The sequence below is a fragment of the Cynocephalus volans genome, chromosome 10 (genome assembly GCF_027409185.1).
Source record: "Cynocephalus volans isolate mCynVol1 chromosome 10, mCynVol1.pri, whole genome shotgun sequence".
In the NCBI taxonomy this organism is placed as follows: domain Eukaryota; kingdom Metazoa; phylum Chordata; class Mammalia; order Dermoptera; family Cynocephalidae; genus Cynocephalus; species Cynocephalus volans.
The window spans coordinates 31958025-31984795 of NC_084469.1; the positions used below are offsets into that span (position 1 = coordinate 31958025).

The 26771-nt window shown below is 52.4% G+C and overlaps 3 protein-coding genes and 1 pseudogene across 3 annotated transcripts; 2 read left to right on the top strand and 2 right to left on the bottom strand.

The window, feature by feature from the left end:
* The first annotated feature begins 376 nt into the window (after window positions 1-376).
* On the top strand, window positions 377-2427 carry LOC134389222 (myotubularin-related protein 1-like; annotated as a pseudogene).
* An 8023-nt stretch (window positions 2428-10450) lies between these two features.
* Window positions 10451-12314, top strand: SLC16A11 (solute carrier family 16 member 11). The gene is made up of 4 exons (XM_063113034.1): window positions 10451-10678; window positions 10918-11061; window positions 11230-11997; window positions 12085-12314. The coding sequence occupies exons 1-4, from the start codon at window positions 10453-10455 to the stop codon at window positions 12312-12314; spliced, it is 1368 nt and encodes a 455-aa protein (XP_062969104.1). The 5' UTR covers window positions 10451-10452.
* Window positions 12315-13097: 783 nt separating this feature from the next.
* SLC16A13 (solute carrier family 16 member 13) lies at window positions 13098-16232 on the bottom strand. The gene is made up of 4 exons (XM_063112920.1): window positions 15947-16232; window positions 15665-15808; window positions 14262-14999; window positions 13098-13557 (listed from the first exon to the last, which is right to left on the bottom strand). Exons 1-4 carry the CDS (start codon window positions 16143-16145, stop codon window positions 13358-13360), a joined length of 1281 nt encoding a protein of 426 aa, XP_062968990.1. The 5' UTR covers window positions 16146-16232; the 3' UTR covers window positions 13098-13357.
* A 4536-nt stretch (window positions 16233-20768) lies between these two features.
* On the bottom strand, window positions 20769-24751 carry BCL6B (BCL6B transcription repressor). The gene is made up of 9 exons (XM_063112983.1): window positions 24723-24751; window positions 24084-24274; window positions 23662-23883; window positions 23181-23552; window positions 22761-22873; window positions 21980-22144; window positions 21767-21897; window positions 21513-21650; window positions 20769-21000 (listed from the first exon to the last, which is right to left on the bottom strand). The coding sequence occupies exons 2-9, from the start codon at window positions 24260-24262 to the stop codon at window positions 20884-20886; spliced, it is 1437 nt and encodes a 478-aa protein (XP_062969053.1). The 5' UTR covers window positions 24263-24274; window positions 24723-24751; the 3' UTR covers window positions 20769-20883.
* Window positions 24752-26771: the final 2020 nt, after the last annotated feature.

Consider the following 26771-nt stretch of genomic DNA (forward strand, 5'->3'; position numbering starts at 1 on the left):
TGACTGCGTATGCGTGCCCATATACTCCTTGGCTCATTGATACTTTTGGTGTAAGAGACAGTGGCTCTGAACCGCTGGCTGGCAGAGCTTGCGCTGGAGTAAAACATGTCTATCCTGTTATCAACTGCCAGAATCGTTTTTCAACTATCTGACTCATGACCTGCACAGGATGGAGCAGAGGGGTCTGTGATCCAGCCCAACAGCTGGGTGGACAGCTGATAGCAGCAGCCACCTGAGGAAGGACGGCTGCAGCTTCCCCCTGATGGTGGGGCACAGCTAGGTTCGGGACATCATGGACAGGCCGGCAGCTGCAGGAGGTGGAAGTGGGGGCTGTAAGGCTTGCGGTGCTGGTGGGCAGCAGGAGGCCCCTCGGCAGCCCAGGATGGAGACCCTTGACAGTCCTACAGGATCACGTGTCCAAAGGTGTAAATAATTTCTAGTCTGATTTCAGGTTCAGTGACATCAGAAAATGTATCCAGAGATTACAAAGTTCTAAGGGATGGAAATAAACTGGCACAGATGGAAGAAGGGTCACTTTTTCCAGGAGAATCAATTAAGTCCATTGTGAATGATGTCACGTGTAATCTGCCCATTAATGGGAGCTGTGTGTGGAACCCTGACAGTGATTGAGTTTAAGATGTACTTCAAAAATGTAGAGAGGCACCCGCATTTCATCCTTGATGTTACCCTTGGAGTGATCAGCAGAGTTGAGAAAATTGGAGCACAAAGCCATCGAGATGGTTCTTGTGGTATAGAGATGGTGTGCAACGATATGAGGAACTTGTGATTTGCTTATCAACAGGAAGAACAGAGCAAACTTGACATTTGAAAACCTCAACAAACATGCATGTCCTCTTTCCAATGGGCAGGCACTATTTGCATTCAAATATAAAGAAAATTTCAATTAATGGCTGGAAAGTTTCTGATTCAGTATTTGAATATAAGAGATAGGGCTCGCCGAATAAGAGTTGGAAAATATCTAAAATAAACAGTAATTATGAGTTCTGTGACACCTACCCCTCCATCATTGTGCCAACTAGTGTAAAAGATGATGGCCTTTCAAAAGTGGCAGACTGTCGAGGGAAAGGCAGAGTTCCTGTGTTGTCACGGATCCATCCAGAAAGTCAGGCAACGATTACGGGTGGCAGCCAGCCACTTGTGGGTCCCAATGATAAACACTGCAAAGAGGATGAAAAATACTTGAAACAATAACGGATGCTAATGCATAGCCACACAAACTTACTGTCTTTGATGCCCAACAAAACAGTGTTGCTGATACCAAGTAGGCAAAGGGTGTAGGATATGAAAGTGGAAGTGTTTACCCAAACACAGAGACCATGGTCTTGGAGATCACAACTCATGTGATGAGTCACTGCGTAAATTAAAAGAGATCGTGTACCCTTTGACTAATGAGGCACGGTGGCTATCCAATGTGTATGGGACACACTAGCCGAAATATATAAGGATGCTTCTTGCTGGGACAGTAAAAATAGCTGATAAAATAGAACCTGGGAAAACCTCCATGGTGGTGCACTGCAGCAATGGTGGAGACAGAAAACAGGCCAGCTCACGTCTCTGGCTATGCCGATGTTGGACAATTATTACTGGACCATTAAAGGATTCCAAGCTCTCATAGAAAAGAAGTGTATAAGCTTTGGACATAGGTTTGCTCTGCAAGTGGGCCATGATAATGACAACCATGCAGATTCTGACAGATCTCCTATATTTCTTCAGTTTATTGGTTGTGTTTGGCAAATGATAAGACAGTTTCCTTCAGCATTCGAGTTTAATGAATTATTCTTGATTACAATTTTGGATCACCTTTATAGCTGTCTCTTTGGGACCTTTCTGTGCGACTGTGAACAACAGTGATTCAAAGAGGATGTATATAGGGCCGGCCTGTGGCTCACTCGGGAGAGTGCGGTGCTGATAACACCAAGGCCCCGGGTTCGGATCCCATATACGGATGGCCGGTTCGCTCACTGGCTGAGCGTGGTGCTGACAACACCAAGTCAAGGGTTAAGATCCCCTTACCGGTCATCTTTTAAAAAAAAAACAAAAAAACAAACAAACAAAAAAAAACAAAGAGGATATATATACAGACTACATTTTTATGGTCTTATATCAATAGCCAGCTAGATGAGTTTTCTAATCCCTTCTTTGAATTATGAAAACCACGTGTTATATCCTGTTGCTAGCCTGAGTCATTTGAAATTTTGGGTAAATTATTACATATGATGTAATCCACAGATGAGACCTTAAATGCCAATTCAGCAGAATCTCAGGGAGCTGCTGGCCATCAGGGCAGAGCTGCAGAAGCGGGTGGAGGACCTGCAGCCAGAGGTGGCCACAAGCGCCATCCTGTCCTCATCTGAGCGTGGCTCCTTGCCTTCCCACTTGGCTTCTCCCATCCACACCTCAGTCTGACGGGCATGACCAGCCACCTTGAGCTATCCTGCTGCTCCACTGTCTCCTTGGCGGCTCAGGAAAGGGACCTGGCAATCGCTGTTATGGCTGTGTCATGAGATCATGTCTTTTAGGATAGGCCCAGGGACCATTTATGTGGCTCGCTGACAGCTCCCACTGTTGGCAAGTGCTTTTTGTCTTGAGAACAGCCTGTTACTCTCCTGTTATCGGTTTCACAGGGGCACTGTTTGTCCTGTCCACCCTGTGAACTGACTTCCTGACGTTCAGGCAACTTGGGAGAAACTAGATTGCGTGGAATGTAGTCCTTTGGTTTAGGAAAGTCTCACACCATTTCTTTCCAAGTTAAATCCTTCATTAAAAACAAACACTGTTCACTTAAAGACCACATTGCCAGCCATGGGGCTTCTTTCAGCTCCTTGCCACAACTTGAAAACTGTTTACAAATGAAATATTTGGGGGGAAGACAGACCATTGCCATCTGTTCTACAGTTATCTTCATGCAAAGGGGCCTTCTGTACCAATAACTATTGTGTACATATAAGGAATTTTTGAAAAAGAGAAATATGCCTTTGTTTTCCTCTGTCATTTTTTTATGTTTAGAATAGTCACCTGAGGAGGTATCTGCTTAACTGTACTGTATGAGGAATTTTTTTTCCAACAAACCTCATGCTAACTTTTAGTGGTACAGAAACCAGATTTGAATATGGCCATTTCAGTGGCAATGTCCTATGGCCCCACCTAATGCTGGCACTTGCCTCCTGCGGTGGCCCTGTCCATCGAGGGGATAGCAGCGGTTTTCCTCAGGGTGGCATGAATGAGGCATGCTCAGTCCTCTGGCCCTGCTGAGGGTAAACAGGGGACTTGGGTAGCTCTGCGCAGGAGAGCTCCTTCAAGGAGCCCTGCCTGTCGATCCCTCCTGGGCTGTCCAACCAGGCATCCTCCCACCTTTTTACAGATGCCAACTGTTTGTGTCAAAGCAAGTCTGCATTCACCTGTTATCTGCCTATACGAAATAATTTCTCATTTTATCCCGATCCTTTCAACTCAGTTTATTCACGAGACTGCCTGTCAATATCTGAGCGCAACCACTGTGCTGTGGTTTTGGTTTGGAAAAGCACAGCACGTGCTTCTCTTGGTTTTCCTTCTCTGAGCAACCTTCGCTGGCCCAGGCCTCTCCTCTCGCTTTTGCACCTTCACTTACTGACTTCAAGCTCTGTGACTCCATTAGTCCTTGCAGGAATTACAATCAACTGGTTCCATCCACTAGAGCACTTAGCTCCTCTGTGTGGTGTGCCACAGAATGAACACTGCACATTTGGGACCTGTGCCAGCAGGCCACACACCCCTCCCTCGTGCTGTGCCCACTGCTGCAAGTCACCGGGACCCCCATCTGCCATAGGCACTCAGCAACCCTTTGGTTAGAGGTGGCCTCAGAAGCTCAGGGGGTCAAGCCCAAGTACAACTGCATTGCAATATTTTCTGGCTGGTTTTATATTACTGGCTGTCACACAAAGTCCTACATATTGACTTTATTTTTGAAAATATATTCCTAAGGTATTTTTATAGTCAAATACATAGACAATAAGTATTTTTTCAACTTGGAACCTTCTGAGTCTTATAGAAAATTATTCTTCTGTAAGATACCAGAAATATTTATTCAAGGTAATTTGATAACCTAAAACAATTCTCCATTTTTATCTGGGGGATTTTTTTCTACGTCATAGTTAAACTGATCTTAGCCTTTGATTTATGCTTCCAACATATCTGATGGCTTATTTATGAATGGATAAACTGGATTATTCATTGATACAGTCAGTGATTTTTAAAAATGGGGACATTTCCCATTTTTTCCCAGAAATATTTAATCCCCCAGCTATACTAGGGCTATTAAGTATAATGTGGACTGGGTGATGCTTTTGACAGAACCAGAGAGGTATGGCAGAGGGGAAATGACAGCCATCACCCTCCAGCCCTTTCTGGCCTGACTCCGTCTCTCAAATCAGGACAGGAGGAGCACAGGGACCTGGAATAGAGATTAGACTGGAGTAGAGATGAAGGAGTGACTACCTGTGGCCAGAAAATAGGACGAAATGAAATGGAGGGGAACCTGCATTTGTAGATGCCTTCCATGTACTTGGAGTTGTGCTGGGTCCTTTCCAAGCTTTAGCTCACTGAAGTCTCACCAACAATCCTTTTTCATAGATGCCTAGAAACTGTTGGAATTGGGACTCAAGAATTGTGCTTTTAATAAGTTGCTTTTGTAGGATGCACGCACACTGCTGCTGCAATGCAAATCCTATTCCCATTAGAGTAATCTGTTTAAGTTGGGTTAAAACAGTTTTAGGACATTTGGGCTACCTTTCATCTAAACCTCTTCCTTTGTTTGAGAAATTCCCTGCATTATTATTTTTGATGAGAGATAGAGCCCATCTGCCTGAAGACACTGGCAATGCCAGGTGCTCACTTTCTTCGTGCCCCTTTCAGCTAGGGTGAGAGCAGAGCACGTGGCCAAGGTTCAGGTGGTCAGGCCCACTCCACTACCCTGGACTTGCAATTGGGGGCTTGTGGAGCAAAAAAGCAGAGAGCATTTCTGAGCAGTAGCAGCAGTTTCTAGCCCAGTGGTCAGAGGGCTGCCAGCAGTGACATCCAGTGTCTTGTGGTGAAAACAGTGGCATTAGCAACCCATTTAGGCTTGTGGCAGTCCATGCTCCTGCTGAACCTAGGTCTGTCACGTTCTTGCCAATGTCGTGAGCTACCGAGTATCCCGTAATAAATCATTTTTTTTTTCTTAAATAGAGTTAGTGCCCATGGCTTACAAATAAAAACTTTGACATAGATGTTGGCCAAGTCTCAGAACCAGAATATGCCACATAAGACACATTTGGATATTTAGACACACAGACAAGTTTCATGCTTCTACCACTGTCCCTGATCCCCTGTCCTGGACACTGGGCTGCCTGGAGAGATCCAGGAATCAGACGCTCCAGACCCTCAACATGTAATGGGCATGGGAAGATGGGGGGTGGTGACGAAAGGTCGGGATGGGGACTGGATTGGAAGAGGCAGTGGAGACAGATCTGGTAGTGGGGTAAGAGAGGAGCAATGTGGAGTAGGATCCCCTGTCATCCTAGGCCTTGGTTCCAGCCTGGCTCCAGCCTCAGCTGTGTCTGATCTGTGCCAACCTCAACCCTATCACCATCCTCCCCACAGCCCCAGACTCAGCAAAGTCCTTACTCCAGTCCCTGTCGTGACACAGGTTCAGGGGACTAAGCTGGGTTCTCCAGTTATCCAGCTGATGTGGTCGTCTGAGCAGACTTGTGCCCGACACATGAGCCCACTGCTCTCCTGCTTCATCACCCACCCCCAGTTCAGAGCATCTCAGAGGATGTGCGCCCCTGGCCCTGAACCACAGACCCTGACCTCTGTGTCCTTATCCCCATCTCAGTTTATGTTCTTCCACTTTTCCAGGCCTTGGGTCTGGACTTTGAGATCTATGCCGATTTTTCATGGCCTGGTCTCTGGGTGAGCTGGAGAAGGGGTGGGTGGCGGGTGAGGAGGGAGAGGCAGCCCCAAATCAACCAAATTGAACAATGGAAAGTCACGTATTTTTTAGTATCTCAAATAGAGCAATGTTTCCTGGGGGTAATGCCATCATCCATCCTTGCCTGCCCCCGTCCCTCCCTGCCCACTTTCTGCAGAGGGAGCCCTCTGGTGGGTGTGTCTGGAAACTGTCCCTGAGGTTGCAGGCCCCCGCTACCCCAAGAACCTCCCACAGGTTTGCACGCAAAAGCCCCAAGCTGTTTTAGAGTTCCCAAACATAGACACAATCCCAGATCCCAGGGACCCTAGAGCATATTATGTACAGTCCTTGACCCTCTCCCTAAAGACAATATCTGGCTCAGCATCTGCTTCTGGGGCTTTCTCCACGTGGGCAGGCATTACCAGTATGGTCCGTCAGCGACTCCTTGTGATACTGTTCCGTGAAGCACTAGGCACCGGGTGCACTCATTCAGCGATACCTTTGTTTAGTGTTTCTCTCATTCAGTGATTCATAACTCACCTTTGGCATCTTTGGGTGTGAAAGATCCAGAGATGAATAATGCACGGCCCCATCTCCAGGGCCTCATGGTGTAGGGGCAACATGGGGGAATGAAGAACAGAAGGCAAAAATGGATGATTTCACTGCAGGCTGAGAAGTGCTCAGATGGGGGTTACATAGGCAGATTAGGAGCTGGGGTAGTTGGGGGGGACTTCCCGGAGGAGAAACGACAGCCTTGCTGAGCCCTCAGTGGCTCCCCAGCCCCTTAATGGAAAACAAAACCTTGGAAGAAATGTGCAGAGTTACATCTTTTCCTGAAGACTTGAGGAGAAAAAGTTAAATAATTTATCTAGTCGTTTAAAGCATTATTTTCCTATGAAAACATACATCAAAGACTGTTACAAAGTGAATGCAAAATTCCACGTAAATTTTCAACATAAAACAAGATATTTCAAGGAAATTTCCTACATGCAAAAGGCCTGTAACCCCAGACTCTCCTTACCCCTCTGACTGGCATGAGTCCTCTCCTCTGTGTTCAGCTTTCAATATTAGTGAATGCTACTTCAGTGGAATTTTTTGAGAACAATCAGTCTCTGGAAAAAACATCTAAATTTCTTAGCCTGGCCTTCAAGGCCATTCAGATGGGATCCTCCGCCCCCGCAGCTTACTCTCTCTCCCTCACACTCTCTGTTTTCTAAACAGCAGCTATTTGTGGCTCCCCAAACAGTAAAATAATGTGCCAAGCTGGTTCATGCCTTTGTGACTGTCCAGAGGTTGCTTCCTTTGCCTGGAATGCTGCTACTGACACATCCATCTGGCAAACTCCTACTCATCCTTCAAGTCCCAGCTCATGGGGCTCCTCTTCTGTGAAGCCTCCTAGCAGGCCCAAGCAGAATGAGTCAAGTTTCTCTCATGCACCCATCTATGGTGTACGTGTCCCTCTCCTTGTGCTGAGATTTATTTTCTTTATTTAACTGTTCCTCTAATTTGACTGTGGCAGTCAGGAGGGGAGAGACTCATTCATATTCGTATCCCTAGCTGTAAGCGCAGCACCTAGTATGGTAGGTGTTTATAAATATTCTGTATGAGGGATTGAAGGAATAAAACTTATTTTGAGTCCTTTCTTCTCTTTTGTTTTTAAGAGTCGAGATAGGGAGATCAGCATTTTCTCATACACTTAGGAAAATGCTAAGGAAACTACTCACCACAAAGAAAAAACAAAAACTTCCATTTAATCTCTTAATAGTCATTCACATTTTATATCATAGCCCATGTAGTTCTACTGAGAACTCACCAGACCAATGTGGTTTTTTATTTCGAGGCATTAGTAGAAGTAGCCAGAGGGGGAAAGAGCAGTGGTGCTGTAGGGTCTAGCCAGGTTCCTCCAAGTCACAACAATAGCAGCAATAGGAGCTAATGCATATCATATCAGGCACTGACCTAAGTCCCTTACTTATACATGTATACATGACTCATTTAATCCTCATAACAACCCTATCAGGTGGCTGCTGTTATTACTCCTATTTTAGAGATGAGGAAACTAAGGTACAGAGAGGTTGAGGAACTTGCCCACAATCATATAGCAAATAAGTGGTATAGTAGGGACTCGAACCCGGGAAGTCTAGCTTGGGAGTCCATTCTCCCAATCTCTATGCCATATTACCTTCATGAGCAATAGATGGCAATTTTGGCTAAGAATATAGGGAACATGAGGAAGAAGAGGAAGGTGCCCTTTACAACCAATCACCCAGTCCCAGGCTCTGCGATGCCCTCTTTCATAAGTATCCTGCAAAGGTGCTCAGTGTCACTAGGTGTAACTCCCAGACTCCCAGAGGGCCCAGTCTCCTCTTTGCCCTGCGTTCACCATGGAGCGAGAGCAACTTGTTTCAGTGGGCCGGCCTTATTCAGCTTCCAGCAGAGTCCTCATCAGCCTTCTCAGGAAGCAGGACCCCTGCCCTCCTACCCTCATAGGTGGGCAAGGAACTTAAGGGCTCCATCTCCCCAACAGCATTCACAGCAGCGCTCCAGGCTGTGGAAACCGGTGGGGCCACTTTCCTAAGGAGTACGTGTCAGGACATTAAACTTTCATAAACTCCTGTACACCATCCAGAACATTTCAAGTAGAGTATGAGATGCAAAAATCCAGGAGTGAGAAAAAGCTAGGCATGCCCATGGAGCAAATAAGAAACTAATGGCTGATGGGAGAGTGTGAAGGGGAGGGGAGGGAGCGGGAACAGAAAGGTAAGCCTGGGTCTACCTTTGATATTGTGAAAAGCCTTATTTGCAAAGTAGAGAAATTTGATTTTTTTCCCCCTACAGGCAATGGAGAATCATCCAAGGTCATGCTGTGTTTTTTTAGGTTTACAGTTTCACTAAAGAAGCTGTTTTTCTTTTCTTTACATGCAGATACTTTCTCAACAGGAAACACTGTCATCATATGGCTGTCAGTGGATGCATGCTCCAAACTGTAAGTTGCTGGATTTTCTACATTGTTTAATAATTAAACCAAAGAATACATCTCTTGATTCAAACAGCTGAAGTAGGGGCTGGCCAGTTAGTTTGGATGGTTAGAGTATAGCCTTATAACACAAAGGTCAGGGTTCGGAGCCCCATACAGGCCAGCCACCAAAGGGGAGGGGGGACAGCTGAAGTAAAGCAGCGTTAACCTCTAAAAAAGGATACTTTTAATAAAGATGTTTCAAGAAATCAGTACCTGGATTCAATTATCTGATTTCTTACTTTGATTTTAAAACTATAGCCTAAGTCTTTAGAGATTCTGATCACAACGATCCTTTTTATTCCCAGTGACCCCTATTTTAGAATCATAAGTTCAGTCCTTCCCAGGGCAGTCTGCATCAAACTGTCTCAGGCCATTTCCCTCAACTGTGGCAGATTCTATTTCAATCCTAGGTCTGTTGTCCCTGTGTGGGCCGCGCAGTTGGAAAGACCTGAATTCAATATTTCCACAATTTTTTTACCTGAGTGATTTTGGGCAAGTCACCTAACCTCTCTGAGCTTCAGTTACTGCATCTGTGAAATGCGGATGACACCTTCTTCAGATGGTTATTGTAAGGATGAAAGAATAACACGTGTAAAGAGTACCCCGGCACATCGCAAGTCCTCATATTAAGGGAGTCCTGTTCCTTCCTTCGGTCCTTGAGGGCATGCTATTGTTGAGCACGGAGCAGACACTCTGGAGGTCTGTGATTTGAAACCCGAGATCTACCTGGTCCTCAGCAACGTTCCTGAGGACAAAACTACTCATCCTTTCAGGTTTTGAGTACCAACCCCCCCCTTACATGCATTGGCAGCGGGCCCTGGGCTTGCTGGGGATTGCAATCCGTGCAACTCCTCTGTGCGCAGCAGGCGGCAGGTGCGTGGGCGGGAGCCCGGCTGGCGGCGGGTGGGGGCGGGGCGGCATTCATTACTCGCCGGCGCCTGCCCGCGGGCCGGGGGTGTGTACGTGCGGATAATTCAATCCCCGTGGGACCCGGCCGCTAGCCTCAGCCGCAGCTCGGCGGATTGGCTGACTGTCTCAGCTCGCTCCCGCCCTCCGTCCCCCCGCCCCGCGTCCCAGGTGGCTCAGGCCCCTGCGGTGATCTCTGTTTACAGAGCGAGCCCGTCCAAGTTGGGCTCCATCTCTGCACTCGCTCGCCTCCGGGGCCCCCTCCAGCCCGGGAAGCGGGGAGAACACCCGGCCTAGCCATTCCTCGCCCTTTGCTTCCCTCCACCGCCCGGAGAGATCGGTAAGGCGGAAGCGGTGTGTGGGGAAGGAGGAGCCCCCGGCCTGGGGGATCCATGTTCCTCCTGTCCCGGTACCTCGCGCGGACCCGGGAGTTCTATCCCTAGGCCTGGTTCCCGCCCCCTCGGCCCCCGCACTGTCTTGCTGGGCGTGACGTGCCCACCCTGGGCAAGCAGCCAGAGGCTGATCTCAGGGATGCCAGGTGTCCCCAGCGGAGGCACGGACATGGGCACCTGACTCACAGATGTTTCCCCACCTGCAGACGGCGATGACCCCCAAGCCCGCCGGACCCCCGGACGGGGGTTGGGGCTGGATAGTGGCGGCCTCAGTCTTCGCGGTGAACGGGCTCTCCTACGGGCTCTTACGCTCCTTGGGCCTGGCCCTCCCTGACCTCGCCGAGCACTTTGACCGAAGCGCCCAGGACACTGCGTGGGTCAGCGCCTTGGCCCTGGCCGTGCAGCAGGCAGCCAGTGAGGGGGGCCCCGAGGTGGGAGGCGGGAACGGGGTGGAGGGGCCTCGAGTGTAGCGGTGGGAGACCCATCTGATTAGCAGACAATCGAAGAGGCAGCCGGTGGGACCAAGTTCTAGAAAAGAATGGGTCTTGAGGTCAAGGGGAGGAGCTATTAGGCCAGGCAAATAGCCAAGGAGAAGAGCTGGAGACAGTTTGGGGGTCCGGGGGCATGTCTTCCGTTGACCCCGCCCCTTCTAGGCCCCGTGGGCAGCGCCCTGAGCACACGCTGGGGGGCGCGCCCCGTGGTGATGGTTGGGGGCGTCCTCACCTCGCTCGGCTTCGTCTTCTCGGCATTCGCCCGCAGTCTGCTGCACCTCTATCTCGGCCTGGGCCTCCTCGCTGGTGAGGGGCGTGCAATGCCCGAGTCCTTCAGGGGTGATGGTGGGGACAGGAGCTTGTTGGGGGTTGGGGGAGCGACCGAGGAGGGGGCCTTCTGCGGGGAGCAGGGCTGGGAATGCTGGGGCAGGTATCCCGGCCCCCCGATCCTCATCGCGTCCTGTCCATTCGCAGGCTCCGGCTGGGCCCTGGTGTTCGCCCCTGCCCTCGGGACCCTCTCCCGTTACTTCTCCCGCCGTCGAGTCTTGGCGGTGGGGCTGGCACTCACGGGCAACGGAGCCTCCTCGCTGCTCCTGGCGCCCGCCTTGCAGCTCTTCCTTGATACTTTCGGCTGGCGGGGAGCCCTGCTCCTCCTTGGCGCTATCACCCTCCACCTCACCCCTTGTGGCGCCCTGCTGCGACCCCTGGCCCTTCCTGGCGACTCCCCAGCCCCACCCCGCGGCCCCCTTGCTGCCCTCGGCCTGGGTCTGTTCACACGCCGGGCCTTCTCAGTCTTTGCTCTGGGCACGGCCCTGGTTGGGGGCGGGTACTTCGTCCCCTACGTGCACTTGGCCCCCCACGCTTTAGACCGGGGCCTGGGCGGGTACGGGGCAGCACTCGTGGTAGCCGTAGCTGCGGTGGGGGACGCGGGCGCCCGGCTGGTCTGCGGGTGGCTGGCGGACCAGGGCTGGGTGCCCCTCCCGCGCCTACTGGCCGTGTTCGGGGCTTTGACGGGGCTGGGGCTGCTGGCGGTGGGACTGGTGCCCGTGGTGGGGAGCGAAGAGGGTTGGGGGGGCCCCCTGCTGGCCGCGGCTGGGGCCTATGGGGTGAGCGCCGGGAGTTACGCCCCTCTGGTTTTCGGTGTGCTCCCGGGGCTAGTGGGCATCGGAGGTGTGGTGCAGGCCACGGGGCTGGTGATGATGCTGATGAGCTTTGGGGGGCTCCTGGGCCCTCCCCTGTCAGGTAAGGGCCTGAGCCAGAAGATCCGCTCGCAACCATCCTCTGCCCCTGGGGTCCGAGACCTCTAAATTCCTTTACCCCTCCTTTCAGGTTACCTAAGGGATGAGACAGGAGACTTCAGCGCTTCTTTCCTAGTGTGCGGCTCTTTCATCCTCTCTGGCAGCTTCATCTACATGGGGCTGCCCCGGGCGCTGCCCTCTTGTCGTCCAGTCTCACCTCCAGCCACTCCTCCTCCTGAGATGGGGGAGCTGCTCCCGGTTCCCCAGGTTGCCCTGCTCTCTCCTGGAGGCCCTCACTCCACCCTGGACACCACTTGTTGATCATTTTCTTGTTTGAGCTCCTCCTCCAATAAAGAATTTTTATCTGGTTTTCATGAAAGCTCCAACTGTTAGTCAATCTAGGACCCTGAAAACATTTTACCTAAGACATACAAAAAGGCTGGTTGAAAAAAACAGGATCTCAGTAGGCCTTGGAGGTGGGGAAAGGTGTCTGTCTGTCCTGCCACTCCATTGCCCAAGTCCTTGCCATAAGAGGGAATTTTTGAGAAGTTGTCTGCCAGTCTGTTTCAGTTTGTTGGGGGGTGAGGAGGGGCAGGGTACTCATGGGTGCTATCTGCCCCATCCTCATTTCTCTTACCAGTATCCAGACCTCTCAGACTAACTTTCCTGCATTTCAGTCTCCCTCTGTTGGCCTGAGGGAAATGCAAGAATCCTAGACTTAGCTCTATCAACTCTATCTTCCCCCACACCCTGCATCCTCACCATTCTCTCAAGTTTTTTTCTAAGTTACAGAGTTAATGGGGAAGAGGGAGATAAGTGGGTGAGTGGGAGCAACTGTGGCCCAGAGAGCAGAGTCTCAGGTCAAAATGCCCTGGGTCACCAGAGCCCCTGGATACATCCTCTCTACTCCCCAGCCATGACTCCATCCAACCAACCCAAGCACATGAGCCCCAGCTCTTTTTGAGGTTATGATTATTATACAGTCTTCTTATTCAGTTTTATCTCAAAGACAGATCCTTGTTTCCCAAATACCTATATTCATTGAAATTTAGGAGGCAATGCTAGAGATCACACATAAAACATAAGTCTCTTGGCCTTTGATTTTCACAGTTGATTGACAGCTCAGTGGAGCAGGAGCTCCTGGGTCCTTCAGAAAAGGTTGGGGGGAACAAAGGAGAAGAAATAGAGTCCTCAATGAAATAGAAAGGGATGACATATACACCGCAGGAGCCCCAGGCCTGCTCTGGGGGAGGCAGGTCAAGAATCTTAAGGTGCTATGGTTCTGTGGATGCCTAGATGGGGCAGGAGAGGACCTGGAGCTGTCAAGCTCTGGCTATCTGGGCCTGACGGCCTCTTCATGGAGTTCAGTCCTCTCCCAGCCCCTCCTTGGGCAGGGGGACTTGGGGATCCAGTGCCTCTGTTGCAAGGTCCTGGGGCCTGGAGGTAGGAGCTGAGAAGCAGAAGAAGTGGGGCAGGGTTATGAGAACTCCACTCCCTGCAAGAAGGAAGGCCCCAGCCACCACAAAAGAAGCCGTGTAGTTGCCTGTCACATCCCGGAGGTAGCCTAGATCCAAGAGAGAAAAAGAATACACATGGGCAATCTGTTCACTGGGGCTGATGGCTCAGATACATTTTTGGGTGGAGGGAAGACCCATCGTCTCGGAGGAATTGGAACTTCAAGGTAGGGTTAGAAGAGCTTGAGAACTCTGGCTTCCCAAAGGGCATAAAAAGGTAATTTCAACCACCTTCCTGCCTTCAGGGACCTCCAAACCAGTCCAGGGGGATTTGGAGATCCAGATAGAGTCAGGCATAAAGAAAGGCCTTCCTTGCTAGCAAAGGTGGCTCTTCTACACCTTCAGTTAATAGTTAAAAGGAAAGTGTTAAAAGTCTGAAGGTTTTGGCATCTTGAGTCTGCAGAACTTTGACCAGATGGCTCAGACACCCAGGCTGGGGCCCAGCGGGCCAAGGAAAAAGGAAGACACAGGAATGCTATGTCTGGCCAGGTGCAGCCAGGTCCTCTGAAAACTGAAACTTCTGGCACCCTGCCAAGGATTCTACTTAGCTCCTCTTTGTCTTTCCACTCAGACCTTCCCAGCCCCAGGTTCTTTGTCCCATGGATCCATTTAGGGCTGCTATAACTGGCCAGGCAGTCTGTGTACTATACCATACCAAAGGGCAATATTCACATATACTGTAATGCGAACAGTTCCCTCCCCCAACCTTGCAATATGGCAGCCCTGGCCCACCTGGTAACCCCATTCCCCTTACCTGACAGAGGGGCCCCCAGCAGCCCCCCGATGCTCTCTACCATCTGCACCAGTCCTAGGCCACAGTAAATCCTTCCAGTCCCCACCAGTTCAGGCAGCACGGAGAAGGCCACTGGGGTCAGGGCCCCTGATGTAAAGCCATAGGCCACAGCCAAAGCCACCAGGGCAGTGGGAGCCTGAGCCACAGGGAACAGGGCTAGTGACACCCCGGTCAAGAAGGTCCAGAGCATCAGGAGTCTTGCCACAGGCCCTGGGACTGCATCTCCCAGCCACCCAGAGGCCACACGCCCCACGAGGTCAGAAATAGCAGCCACTGAGAGTAGGAAGGCAGCAGGCAGTGGGTCCCAACCCAGGTCCTGGAGATGTGCTACCAGGTGGACGTAGGGAATGAAGTAGCCGGTGTTGATGAGGGTGAGGGCCACAGTGTAACGGAGGAAGGGGCCATGATGGAGGAGGGAGGAAAGTTGGGCCCCAGGGCCACCCACGGCAGGATCCTCAGCCAGGAAGAGTGGGCGGAGGAGAGCACCACAGGCCACCAGGTGGAGGGAGAGGGCAGACACCAGCAGTAGGGCCCCCCGCCAGGCATAGTGGCTGAGCAGCCACTGGAAGAGGGGGGCAAATGCAAAGGAGGAGAGGCCCACGCCTGTCAGTGCCAAGCCTGTGGCCAGAGATCGACGATGAGAGAAGTAACGGGACAGGCAGGCCAGGGTCGGAGTGAAGGTCAAGGCCCAGCCAGAGCCTGTCAAAAAGGAAAAAACGGGGGTTGGAGACTCTTAGGGAGCTCAGGGCACCCACTAGTACCAACACGGCCCAGCAGCAGAATATAGCATCTTTTTTGGAGTCCCACAGACTCGGGTTACATCTTGGCTTTGATGCTTTCTAGCTGTGTGGCCCTGTGTGTTTAATTTACTGCCTCAGCCTCAATCTCATCTGCAAAATGGGGGTAATATAGCTCATGGGATTGTGGAGGATTAGAGGTAATGTGTGTAAAGTAAATAGCACCGAACTTTGGAGTTAGACCTGTGCTCTAACACTTCTGGCTGTGTGATCTTCATTTGCCAAGCTGCATAAGCTTCTAAAGCCTTGCTTCAGCTGTAAATAGGATAACGGTGTCTATTTCATAGCCAGAGCAACTAGCACAATCTTATAGTAGAGTAGTTCTTCCTTTTATACTCCAGCCCCAGTAGCCCTGGGCTTGTATATTCTGGATCCACCATCTTTGAATTTCCCAATCATGTTTATCAACTTAGTCATCCTTCTTAAGAATTCCTTTTGGGGCACATGTTCTAGCCAAACTTTCCATCAGTTTCTCCCTAAGCCTTTTGTGAAGAGAAGGGAAAAGATGAAAGTCCAGAAGCTAGAGATCTAGGCATTTGACTCTCCTGCCCTTGCCCACGGTCTCACCTGAGAGCAGCCCAATACTCAGGTATAGGTGGGTCAGGGAAGTAGCAAAGGAGGCGAGCAGCAGCCCCATCGCGGCCAGGATGCCCCCAGTCATCACCACGGGCCTGGGCCCGAATTTCGTGCTCAGGGCACTGCCTACTGGGCCTGGGGAAGTGGAAGGGGTTCTGCGAGAAGATCTCAGGCGTTCTCCCCCAGCAACCCCCTGTCCTTCCCCTTTCCTGTCCTCACATCCCCTCTCCCTCCCGAGGGTCGCAGGACGCCAGACCCAGACGCAGCACTCACTCCCAAACTGCTGCACCGCGATTCCTATGGAGGCGATCCAGGAGACGCGCGCTGCCTGCTCCTCAAACGCCGCCACAAACTCCACGAAGAAGACGCCGAAGGTGCGGAGCACGCCGAACACCAGCGCCGACTGGAAGAACGCTGACAGCACCACCATCCATCCCCAGCCCCCGTCGGGGGGCTCGGCCCTGCGCGCCATCTGGGCGGCAACAGTGCCGCCGCCGCTAAGAGCTCCTACAGGAGCTGGGCTCCGGGCGCTCCACCTTTACCCGCGCGCCCACCCACCGTGCCGGGCGGCTCGGAACCATGCGGGGGAGGACAGACTGGTGGAGAGGAAGGTACCGACCAGGCGGCGTGAGGCGCCTGCGTCTTTCCCCAAGGGGGGCGATGAAGGAGGGGAGACCAGGCCTGCGCTGGCCCTGGCCAGAAGAGCCCGGGGGCCGCGGAGCCCGTGCTCCGGAGCGGAGCGTCGAGGCCTGGGCCGGATCGACCGGGGCTCCAAGCTCAGTTAGGAGCCGGGGAGAGGAATTGGGTTTGGGCCACACCGTAAAGGCGCGCCAGTTTCCCTGTGGATTATCTATTTCCTCATTGGGGGTGTCAGCACCTCTTCACGCAGGCCAATGTCCCAGCCCAAAGCTCGCCAATGAGCACACGGGACTCCCGAACTGGGGGCGGAGCCAGAAGTGCAGGGCGGGATTTAGAGCATTTTTCCGGACCCGGGCCATGAATGGGGCGCATGCGTAAGGAGAGGCATTAGGGGGCCGACTAGACAGGGCTCCTGCACGTGAGGCAGAGACCTATCCGAGGGCGCTTCTGTCTCCTGTTCACCTTGCAGACCAACTCGTCCACATGCCAGCACCACGACTGGCACAGAAGGGTTGGTGGTGGGTAAACTGGTTCTGCAGAGGAAAGCACTCACTTGCTTAAGGAGGGGTTCAGGAATCGCAAGGCCATGTGGGGCGAGGGGAGGGGTTATGAGATGAGAAAAACGAAATACCTGTCGGAGCTCCTGAGGCCATTAACGCAGCCCCAAGAATCCAGATGCCTGGATCCCTGGTTCAAAGGCCAAGGGAAGAGGTAAGGGGAATGGATTGTTGAACTCCTGGCGTTCACTTCTGTAATGAAAACTCATTCTTGTCGCTTGTGTTCTCACTAACAGGAAATCTACATGTCACAGAGACCAAAAATAACTGGAGAGAGGAAGGGCGGCTGTGAGCTCACACAGGACCCCACCAACACCACTTCAACGGGGCTGGAAACTTTTCCTCTGCCCTCTAGTGGCAACCACTTCCTAACCACATTTTTTTTTTTTTTTTTTTTTTTTACACTCATGATGGGATAAAGACAAGCTATGACCCTGGCCACTGCAGCAATCTGTCCTCCTACCCAACCAGTACTCAGGTCTCTACCAAGCACTCCTTAGTCCTCCTCCTGACCCCCAACCCGACCCCAGTCCTCCTAGCACGAATGGCTTAGGCTTTCTGTTCCTTCATTATAAGTCAAGCTCCCCAGGACCCTAATCTTGGGCTCAAGGTTACATACCTAGATCAGTGGGGAAAAAGGCAAAGAAGGAGAGGGGGATAGGGAGGGAGACTGTGTATGTTCAGAAAGCATACTGAGCCATATAATTTCACATGATGTGGGAAATAAAAATAATCAGACCCACCAAACCATATGTATACACACACATAAATGTATATTTCTTTGTAAGTGGAGTCAAAACATTAGCTAGTGGGGAAAATGCCAAAGATGCAGATATTGGTGTTGCTGAATCACATAGATGTAAAGAGCTCAGGCTTTTTTTTTTTTGTCGTTTTTCCATGACCGGCACTCAGCCAGTGAGTGCACTGGTCATTCCTATATAGGATCCGAACTCGTGGCGGGAGCGTCGCCGCGCTCCCAGCGCAGCACGCTACCGAGTGCGCCACGGGCTCGGCAAGAGCTCAGGCTTTAAAATCATATCAGTTCAAATCTTGACTTCACTTATTAACTTGGTTAAGATATTGAACCTCTCATCTGTAAATTGGGGATAAGAATAGTACCAACTTTTTAGGATTGTCAGTGGGGTTAAATTAGAAAATCCATGCACTAAAATACTGACATGTAACAGGAGATAAGTAGTATTAGCTGGTCTTATTCTCAACAGGGGTTAAGCTGTAGTGGAAGGTGAAGGAAGGTTTTAGTTTAGTTTTTGTTTTTTGTTTATTTTTAAAAATCTAATCCAGTCATGGGTTTTAAAAGACTGAGAAACACAACCAAAAATTGTAAATGTTGGAGGGAACTGCAGAGACCATGTTAACTTTTTTCACAGATGAGAAATTTAAGGCCCAAAGGGAGGTAATATCAGAATTAGTGACCTTTGCCCATGGACCTGAACAGAGCTGAGCACCCAGGACACACACAGGAAAAGGAAAGGGTGGGAGAGACCTATACACTGGACACTGGATAGATTCCAAGATACCATTGCTGAGGGAAGGGTGGAGTTGGCATGTTGGCTTTAACCACACACACAGCCTTCTCACTGCCACCTCCAGTCCCTGTTGCCCTTATGGGACCCAAATCCTATCCATTTTCCTTGGTGGTGGTGGGGTGTCCCATGCATTAAGATCTCCAGCACAGATGCATCCTCTAGCCTCTTGGTATTATTAGTAGCTTCCTGGTTTCTCCCTGCAATCTCTACACCTTATGCAGGAAGTGACATCAGAGCAGCAGGATGCAGGTGGCTCCAGAGAAACTTCATGAAGTCACTGGTTCCTACACAATAAACCGGAAGGCAAGGGCAGGGAAGGGGATAACAAGAACCATTTAAAATGTCTGGTGGGATTGGACAGTGGAATGGGCACAGAATCCAAGACACTATCCAAGAGGGGGAGAACCCTCTTCTCTGCCCCCCCCACCCGCAAGTCTCCCGTAGGCAAGAACCTGGGACACAGCAGGCAGCACAGAGAGGCTTCTTTATTCCAAGGATCTGATCTTGCAAGATCTAACATCTCCACACCCAGGCACTCTCCACCTGCACATCCAGTCTGCTAAATGGAAATCATGTTTCCTTCTCACGTCTTTCCTCTGCTTTCCCTCTCTCCTTCTTCCATTCTGCAGTAATGCAATGGGGAGTAATAGAGAGAGAAGAGTGTCTTTCTCACCAGTACCCAAGTGACAGCCATCAGTACTGACTTATCTTGAGGAAGTTCCACCCCACAAATTCAAAAGTGCTTCTTGCCCCCCCCCATGTCCCATAATCAGATAGGCCCGAGAGCAACAAGGGGCAGAACTATACACCAAGGCTTCAGAGTATCATCTAACATTCCAGACATTCCACCCAGCCAAAAAGCAACCCCATTCCTAACTTTCCTCCTATCTGGCCTACACCAGAAACTGCACCCCTCAACCAATCTCTTAATTCTATCTGGAAACTGATCTACTAGAAGGGGCTTTGGCCCATCAGTCAGTCAATCTTTTAAATCTCTAATCCCAACAGTAATCCTAATCCTAATCCTAATCCCAAACGATAGCAAACCCAGAATGGAACTCAGCCCCTTTTCTCTGCCTGTGGAAGGTTCTAGTGCATTCACTGGTTCCAAACAGGAATGCAGTGATGGGAATATGGGATCACAGACCCAGTTTTTCTAAGGTAAGATAGTTACCAAGCACCTGTGATTTCTAGAGGCAAAGAAGTTTCTGGCATCTGGACACTTGCCAGAAGATATCCGAAAACCCACTAAAGGAAGAAGGGGCTCCTCTCAGACAGAACCCCAAGGAATATTCAAACCCAGATGCCTCTGCAGTAAAGAATGGGTCATGACTCTACCATCTAGTCAAGGTAAAGAGTTTTGTAATTCTCCCCTAGATAATAACATTTATAGAGACTGGGAGGAATCAGGAAAGGCCACATCATGTCTAATAAGGAATTTTAGATCTCTTCCCCATGGAGGGATCAACTCAGTACTAAGAACAGGCTCCAGTGGGAGGATTATAGGCTCAACTCAAGCCCCTGGGTGGGCTCTACCATGATAGAGGGATAGAGTGGAACCAAACCCAGGTTTCCAGATTAATGGGACAATCTGGGATCTGGACCATCTTGCTGGAAAGACTACCAGCTCCCAGTCAGAGTGATGCTGAATCCAGCCCCCACACCCACAGGCTCCAGGAGGCATTTATTACCTCCATTTCGTGTTCACCATAAAAGTTCCTATCACCACTGAAGAACAGAGAAAAGTCTATATCCAGTTCTAGCCTGCTAGAGAATCTTCAACATCCAGAATACCAGAGAGGGTACCTGACCCATTTCCACCATCCCACATGTTCCCCGAGCTACCCTAGAAAAAAATAAAGGTTCCAGACCTAGAATTGGAGGGGCAGGACACAAAGAACCCCTTTCTCCATTTTAAACCAACAAGCAAACAGGGAAAGAACAATTCTAAAGATAAAAGTTATGATAATAATAATATAAAACACTGAAGCCAAAGGAGAGAGCCAAGTGCTAATAATCTCTGCCAGCAGAGCTGTGACCTCACCTTCTGTATTTCAGGTCACTTTTGGTCACACATGTGGGAGAAGGAAGTGGAAGATGCAGTAGAATGAAGGCTCTGGTGCCACCCAAAGGCCACAATAAATTATATTTACAGATAAACTGGATGAGATGGGGGGGCCACAGGTGGAGGGCTGTTCCCTTAAGGAAATCAGGCATCCAGTCTCTCCCCTCCTCCAGCCCCTAGCTAGCTCTCTCCTCAGAGACAATTTGTATTGTGGGGAAGAGGTTTTGACCAGCAAAACAGAGGCAGATCTAGCCAGGATCTGCCACCCCTGCTCTCCCCAGTGAGAAATTAAGGTGGCGGCAATTTCTCATGCCAGAGTGCCCAAGCCTGACAGGGAAGCCAGCCTGAGACTGCGGCTTTCCTGGCTCCCAGGAAGCGAGTGGGGTCTGGACCCTTGCTCGGCTAGGGCCCCCCCAGAATGTGGTAGTGCACTTTGGTGTTGGTAGCAGCTCCGTGTTTCTGGCGCAGATGGAGCCGCAGTTGACTCTTGTGCCGGAAATGCAGGCCGCAGGGGTTGCACTGTGGGAGGACAGCCAGGTCAGGTCCCTCCCCACCCACAACCGCATTTTAGGCGTCGAGGGAGGAGGAACTGTCCAACTCTCTGCCGAAAATTAGCTGTTTTGGGCCTCGCATCCTCCCAAATCCTCAGGGCTGCCCAGGAGACAGGCCCCGCCTTATTTAGCAAAGGTTTTCCCACCCGCTGGCACCTCTCCGGGAAAGTAGCGCCCAGTCCAGGGGCGTAACTTTTACATCTACCCATTCCCCCCGCCCCCTTCGCTCAGACTCTTTCAGGCCGCTGCCCATTTCCAAGAGATCTAGGAAGGGCAAGACCCTCTGCTCCCGGAGCTCCGCCCCCAGGTAAACGGGAGGTAATTTGTTTTCTTTCTTTCTTTTTTGGCGGCTGGCCGGGGTGGGAATCCGAACCCTTGACCTTGGTGTTTATCAGCACCACGCTCTAACCGAGTGAGCTAACCAGCCAGCCCCAGGGGAGTTAATTCCAAGGCTTTGGGCCAGGCCAGACCAGTACCCACATGGTAAGGCTTCTCTCCCGTGTGGATGCGAACGTGGCTCTTGAGGGTCTGTAGGTGGCGGAAGCGGGTCCCGCAGGTGGGGCAAGGGTAGGGCTTCTCCCCGGTGTGGATCAGCACATGCGCGCGCAGATGCGCTACCTAAGAGGGGAGGAGACTTCAGAGCACGCCTTTGGGAGCGACAGAACCCTCTCTGATGGCCCGGCCCGCCCTCTCGCGAATTTCCCTTTGGTTCGGATCGGAGGCTGGCTCCCCACCTGCACGAAGCGCGAGCCGCACGTCTCACACTTATAGGGCTTCTCTCCCGAATGGATGCGGCTGTGCGTTTTGAGGTTAGCCGGCCGGTTAAAACGGGCTCCGCAGATGGAGCAGTGGTAGGGCTTTTCCCCTGGAGGCAGGGAGAAAGGGAGGTCAGGGACTTTGCCCTAGGACAGCTGAGGGCGCGAAGACCAGGCCCTCTCCTCTCCTACCTGTGTGCACCGTGCGGTGACTGGCCAGGTTCCCTTTGTAGCGGAAAGCGGAGCGGCAGAGCTGGCACTTGTAGGGCTTGTCCCCATCCCCAGGAGCCAAGGGGTCCAGCCCCGATGAGCACCCAGCCACAGCCTCACAATTGTGGCAGCTGAAAAACTCACTTCCTGGGAAGGAGAGTGGGGAATGATAACCATAGTTACTTACTGCAGGTTTTCTAGGTACCAGTGAATCCTCAAACCACACAGTAGTAGGTTTTCTTTTTCCCAATTTACTGTTATGGCTTCTGGGGCTCATTTGACATGCCCTACGCCACATGGTTAGAAAAAAGATGAGCCAAGATCTTACTCTACATCTGTCTGACTTCACTCTGCTAATTTCCTCCTCAATAGTGATGGTGGTAGGTGGAGGCCTCTGCTAGTGGGTGGAGGTTTCCATTTCTCTCTCTCCTCTTGCACCACTCTGAATGACAGCCTGCCAGAGAGGCCCTGAGAAGCCCTTGGCCGACCTCTCAGCCCTCCATGGAGACAGGCCAGAAATCCCAAATTGTGCTGCTCATTGGAAGCACCTGAGGAGCTTTAAAAAGTAGTGATGCCTGGTTCCCACTTCCAAACATTCTGATCTATGGGGTGTGACCTGGGCAATTGGAGTATTAAAAGCTTCCCAGGTGATTCTAATTGGCAGTGAAGTTTAGGAACCATTGGACAGGTCTTTCCTGAGGCCTTTTGGCCCAACTGACCTGGAGGAGTCATAGGAGAAAAGCCAGGAAAGAGGGACTCTTACCTGGAGGTGGATGAACCCGCTCTGAGAAGGATCTAGTGATCTCTTGAGCCCGGGGTGTGAGGAGATGGGGGGTATTGGTTGGAGCCCCATATTTGGCAGCAGTCAGAGAGACCCTAGACAGATGGCAAGGCCCAGAGAAAAGGGTTAGAGATTATATGGAGACGGGTTCTCTCTGGGAGAACTTGGAGCCAAAGGCCTACTCTCTAGAGATTAGCCAGTATTGACCAAAGAGCCATATCCATTGTGCTGCCAAAGTCCCACCCTACTAAGTAAGTCTGTCCTCTGGCCAACTCCTGAAGGTGGGCTAGTGTTTCTGAAACCCACGTCCCATCTCCCTGCCTCCTGACCACACAGGCCCAATGGCACTGCCTCCTATTTGAGGCCAACTTCTACAAATTCTTGGGGTTTCGTATTCTGTACCTGCTTTGGGGACCAGGAATGGGTCCTTCTTCGCTGCTGCTGCTGCTGCTGCTGCTGCTGCTGCTGCTGCTGGAGGCCTCATCTCCACTGGAGAGCCTAGCTTGGAGGCAAGGTTGACCAGAACTCCTCTCCCCCACCAGTTTCCCTGCTTGGGAGGCCTGAGAGTTTAGCACGATGAACTTGTACTTTTTCCAGTTGCAGGCCTTGGGGTCTGGGCTGGCCGGACTAGGGGGGCCTTGACTGCAGCTTCGAGACTCAGTAGGTGGGTCTGGGTGCCCTTCGGAGCGCCTGGGACTGCCTGGTGGAGGAGCTGTTGGAGGTGTGGGGGGTTCCGCTTCCAGGGGCCGTAGAGAGATGCCCAGAGGTTCATAGCTGGGGAAAGTGTAATGGACATTAGTGCTATTTCCAGGATCTTTGCCTTTGCCCCTGACACCTGGGGCGCCATCTCACCCCCAGAGAACACGAGCTGGGGCTCCCTCACCTTGCCTGGATGAAGCGGTGGCATGCCTGGACCACGTGTTCCATCTGCAAGTAGGTGGCAGCCGCAAGGACAGCTGGTGCAGTGGCCGGAGAGAGGCGCAGGCGTGAAGTGTACATGAAGTCCAGAAGAGGAGCGAAGCCTCCTGCTTCGGGGCCCCCGGGCAGGGAGAGCACGTCCACCCCTACTCCCGCACGGCCCCGGAAAATTGAATAGAAGAAGCCACTGGAGAAGGGGCAGATAGGTCATTTGGGGGGCTGGGTACAAGGGAGACGTGAGCCGCTTTAGAAAGCCCCGCCCCCAATTCTGGGATGCTTCGCCTCATGCTTCTGGAAGGCTTGCTTTGGATTCCCTCTCAGTGGCCTTATGGCTCCGTTCCGTTCCCATCTGGTCCCGTCCCACCCTACTGGCCCCAGCCCTCGAACCTGCAGGCGATAAGAACTGCCTTGTGTGCTCTGAGGGGTTGCCCGCCAACCAGCAGCGTGACGTCAGTGAGGATCCCGCGCAGGCGCAGCTCATTCAGATTGCCCAGCACGTCGGAGGAGTGGCGCGTGAACTCGCGGACGTAGCCCAGCGCTCCCTCTGAGCCAGCGGCGGAACCCATAGCGGCGCGGGCCTGCGGGTGTCGCGGACAGGGCCCCTCTCAGGGATCCAGGTCCCCGGCACTCGCCGCCTCACTTAAAGCCATCTTGTTCATTCTGCCCTCACCCATCGCTCTTTTCCCTCCTCTAGATCCCACGGCGCTTGCAGCGAGGTGAAGGCTCCCACGCCACTGTCGATGGCGAGCATGGGGGATCCGGCGCGCAGTGCCCTCCGCTGGGTGCCTTGTGCCCCTGCAGCACTGGCAGGCCCCTCCGCTTCGCCACGCACCTGAGTCTCACCCTGCCCAGAGACCCCACACGGCCTGCGGTCCACACCCCCACATCCCTGTCGAAGCTCCCTGCTCTTCCCTTGTCCCCGGTCCCTAGTCTAGCCCTATTTCTGGGATTCATCCTCCCTACCATCAGCAAGCCCCAACCCTCTTGGGGTACCCAGGAGTCTGGCTCCCTGTGTCTCGTTCTTACCCCCGTCCTGCAGGGGCTGCGGCTTCTCTTCTCGGGGGGGCGGGGTCTCTCTTCCCTCTTGGCCTCTGCTCCTTTATCTGGCCGGGATGTCGGGGGCGGGGGTGGAGGTGGGGTGAACGCCTGGGTCTGTATCCTTCCTTCCTCCCTAACTCTCCAGATGGCGAGCCCGGGGCGGGGTCTTGGTCTCGAGGGCGGGACCTCAGAAACGCGGGGTGTGGTCGTAACGTAGGGGGCTGGGGTCACTGAAAGTGGAACCAAGGATGGGGATAGGGGAATTGGGGAGGAGGTTAGGGATATCGAGGTGGGAAATGTAGGAGACCTGAGTCGTCGGAGGGCCCGGGACAGCGACAACTGGTGTGTTGGCTCTAGGAGGAAGGTGCCCGGAGCCTGCTGCAGGAGAAAGTGAATACAGCAAAACGCCCCCTTCCAGGGAACTGTGTTAGGGGAGAAAAGGGGGGGGGGGCTCAACGAAGCGCCAGGCTCGGGCAGGCGACAGCGGGCTCCCTTGGGGTCTCCGACAGCGGGAGGGTGCAGTGTGAATGACAGGTTCCTCTAGCGGGGCCTACAAAAAGGGGGGCTCTGACCGGGAGGGGTAGGGAGAGGGCGGATATGATTTCGAGTTCGTTTCCTTCCATTGTCCTGCGACCGGACGGCTCCGCCAGCTGCTTCCCCTCGAGGAGGTGGGGAAAGCCCCGGGTGGGGGCCGAGAGACGCCCGGAGTCCTAAGTGTCCGGTCTTTCGCTCTCGACTCTCTTCTGAATCCTTTTAGGGATCCAGAAACACGGACTCCCGCCCAAAGCCCGCTCGCTCTCCCCCAATCCCAGCTCACTAGGGCCTCGGGCACCCGCCCGTCGGCCCCGCTTTGAGGCTGGCGGGACGCCGGGGTCCAGCGCGGCAAGTAGGCAAAGCTCGGCAATGCTCGGCTCCTTCCACGAGGGGGCGGACGAGCACTAGCCTCGCCTCGGCCGGTCGTCTCCACCCGGCTGGGGGTGCGCTCGGACCGGGCGCAGGATCGATTCGGTCCGGGCGGCTGAAACCTCTGGCCTCCTCCCATTTGCTCTGGTTTATTTTGCAGCTCCCTCTCCTAGGAGGGGACTAGGGTTGGACGGAGGGAGGTAGAGTTAGGGGAGCGAGGGGACTTTCCCTCAGGCTGGGGTTCCTACCTGAGGTGAGAAATCCGCGGGCTTTGGGAGCGAAGGGAGTGGGGGGCGGGGGCACAAGGAGCCGGGCCGAGCCTGGGCGCACACGGGGTTCTGTTCTCATTAAGCTGGACACTATTATCCAGATGTCTTTTGAGGTGAATTTTTAGTGGACGTTAATATGAGAGTTGGGTGGGGTAAACTGAGAGAAGGGAAAACAGGGAGGAGGGAGAGAGGGCAGGAGGGGTCTGACAAGCCTCATTTTAAGTCCCTGAACTAACAGGCAGAGATGGGTCACACCCGCATATTTTGTTTGGGGAGAACTTGGCCGGGGGGCTGGGGGTCGGAGGGGGGCGGTGCGCAGAGCGAGTCCAGCTGCAAAGCAGGAGCTCCTCGGATTTGGGCTCAGGACACAGTTGCCGGGAATGACTGACCGTGGATTGCCCATGGAGCTGCATATCCAGGCCTGGGGCCCTCCCCTTCAGATTCGAGTGTGTCTTTATTTGAGTGCACAAAAGAACAGCTGAGAAGCTGGGAATTGGGGACCACTAAGGATTCAGGATGGTGAGGTGGCTTTGGCATGTGAGGGTGACTTTGGTCTCTGCCCAGTTTGGAGGTGGGAATTAGACTAGGGACTCCCTTTGGTGTCAGGATGGAGTGTTATCTGTTGTGGGGTGCCTATTTGATATGGGGTGTTGATTTGATTCAATCGGATGGGCACTGGGGGCTGCATTCAGCCTCAAGGGCCTCTGGTAAGTTTGAGGCATGGCGCTGATTTTGAAGCTATATTAGTTCTGGGGGTTCCAACACCGTAACTGGAGATTGCACCCCTCTCTGTCATCTTGGACTATCAGGAGAGGCAGAGTGTTCATGCTGATTTTGGGGTGTGGCCTGTTTTGGGGTGCCATAT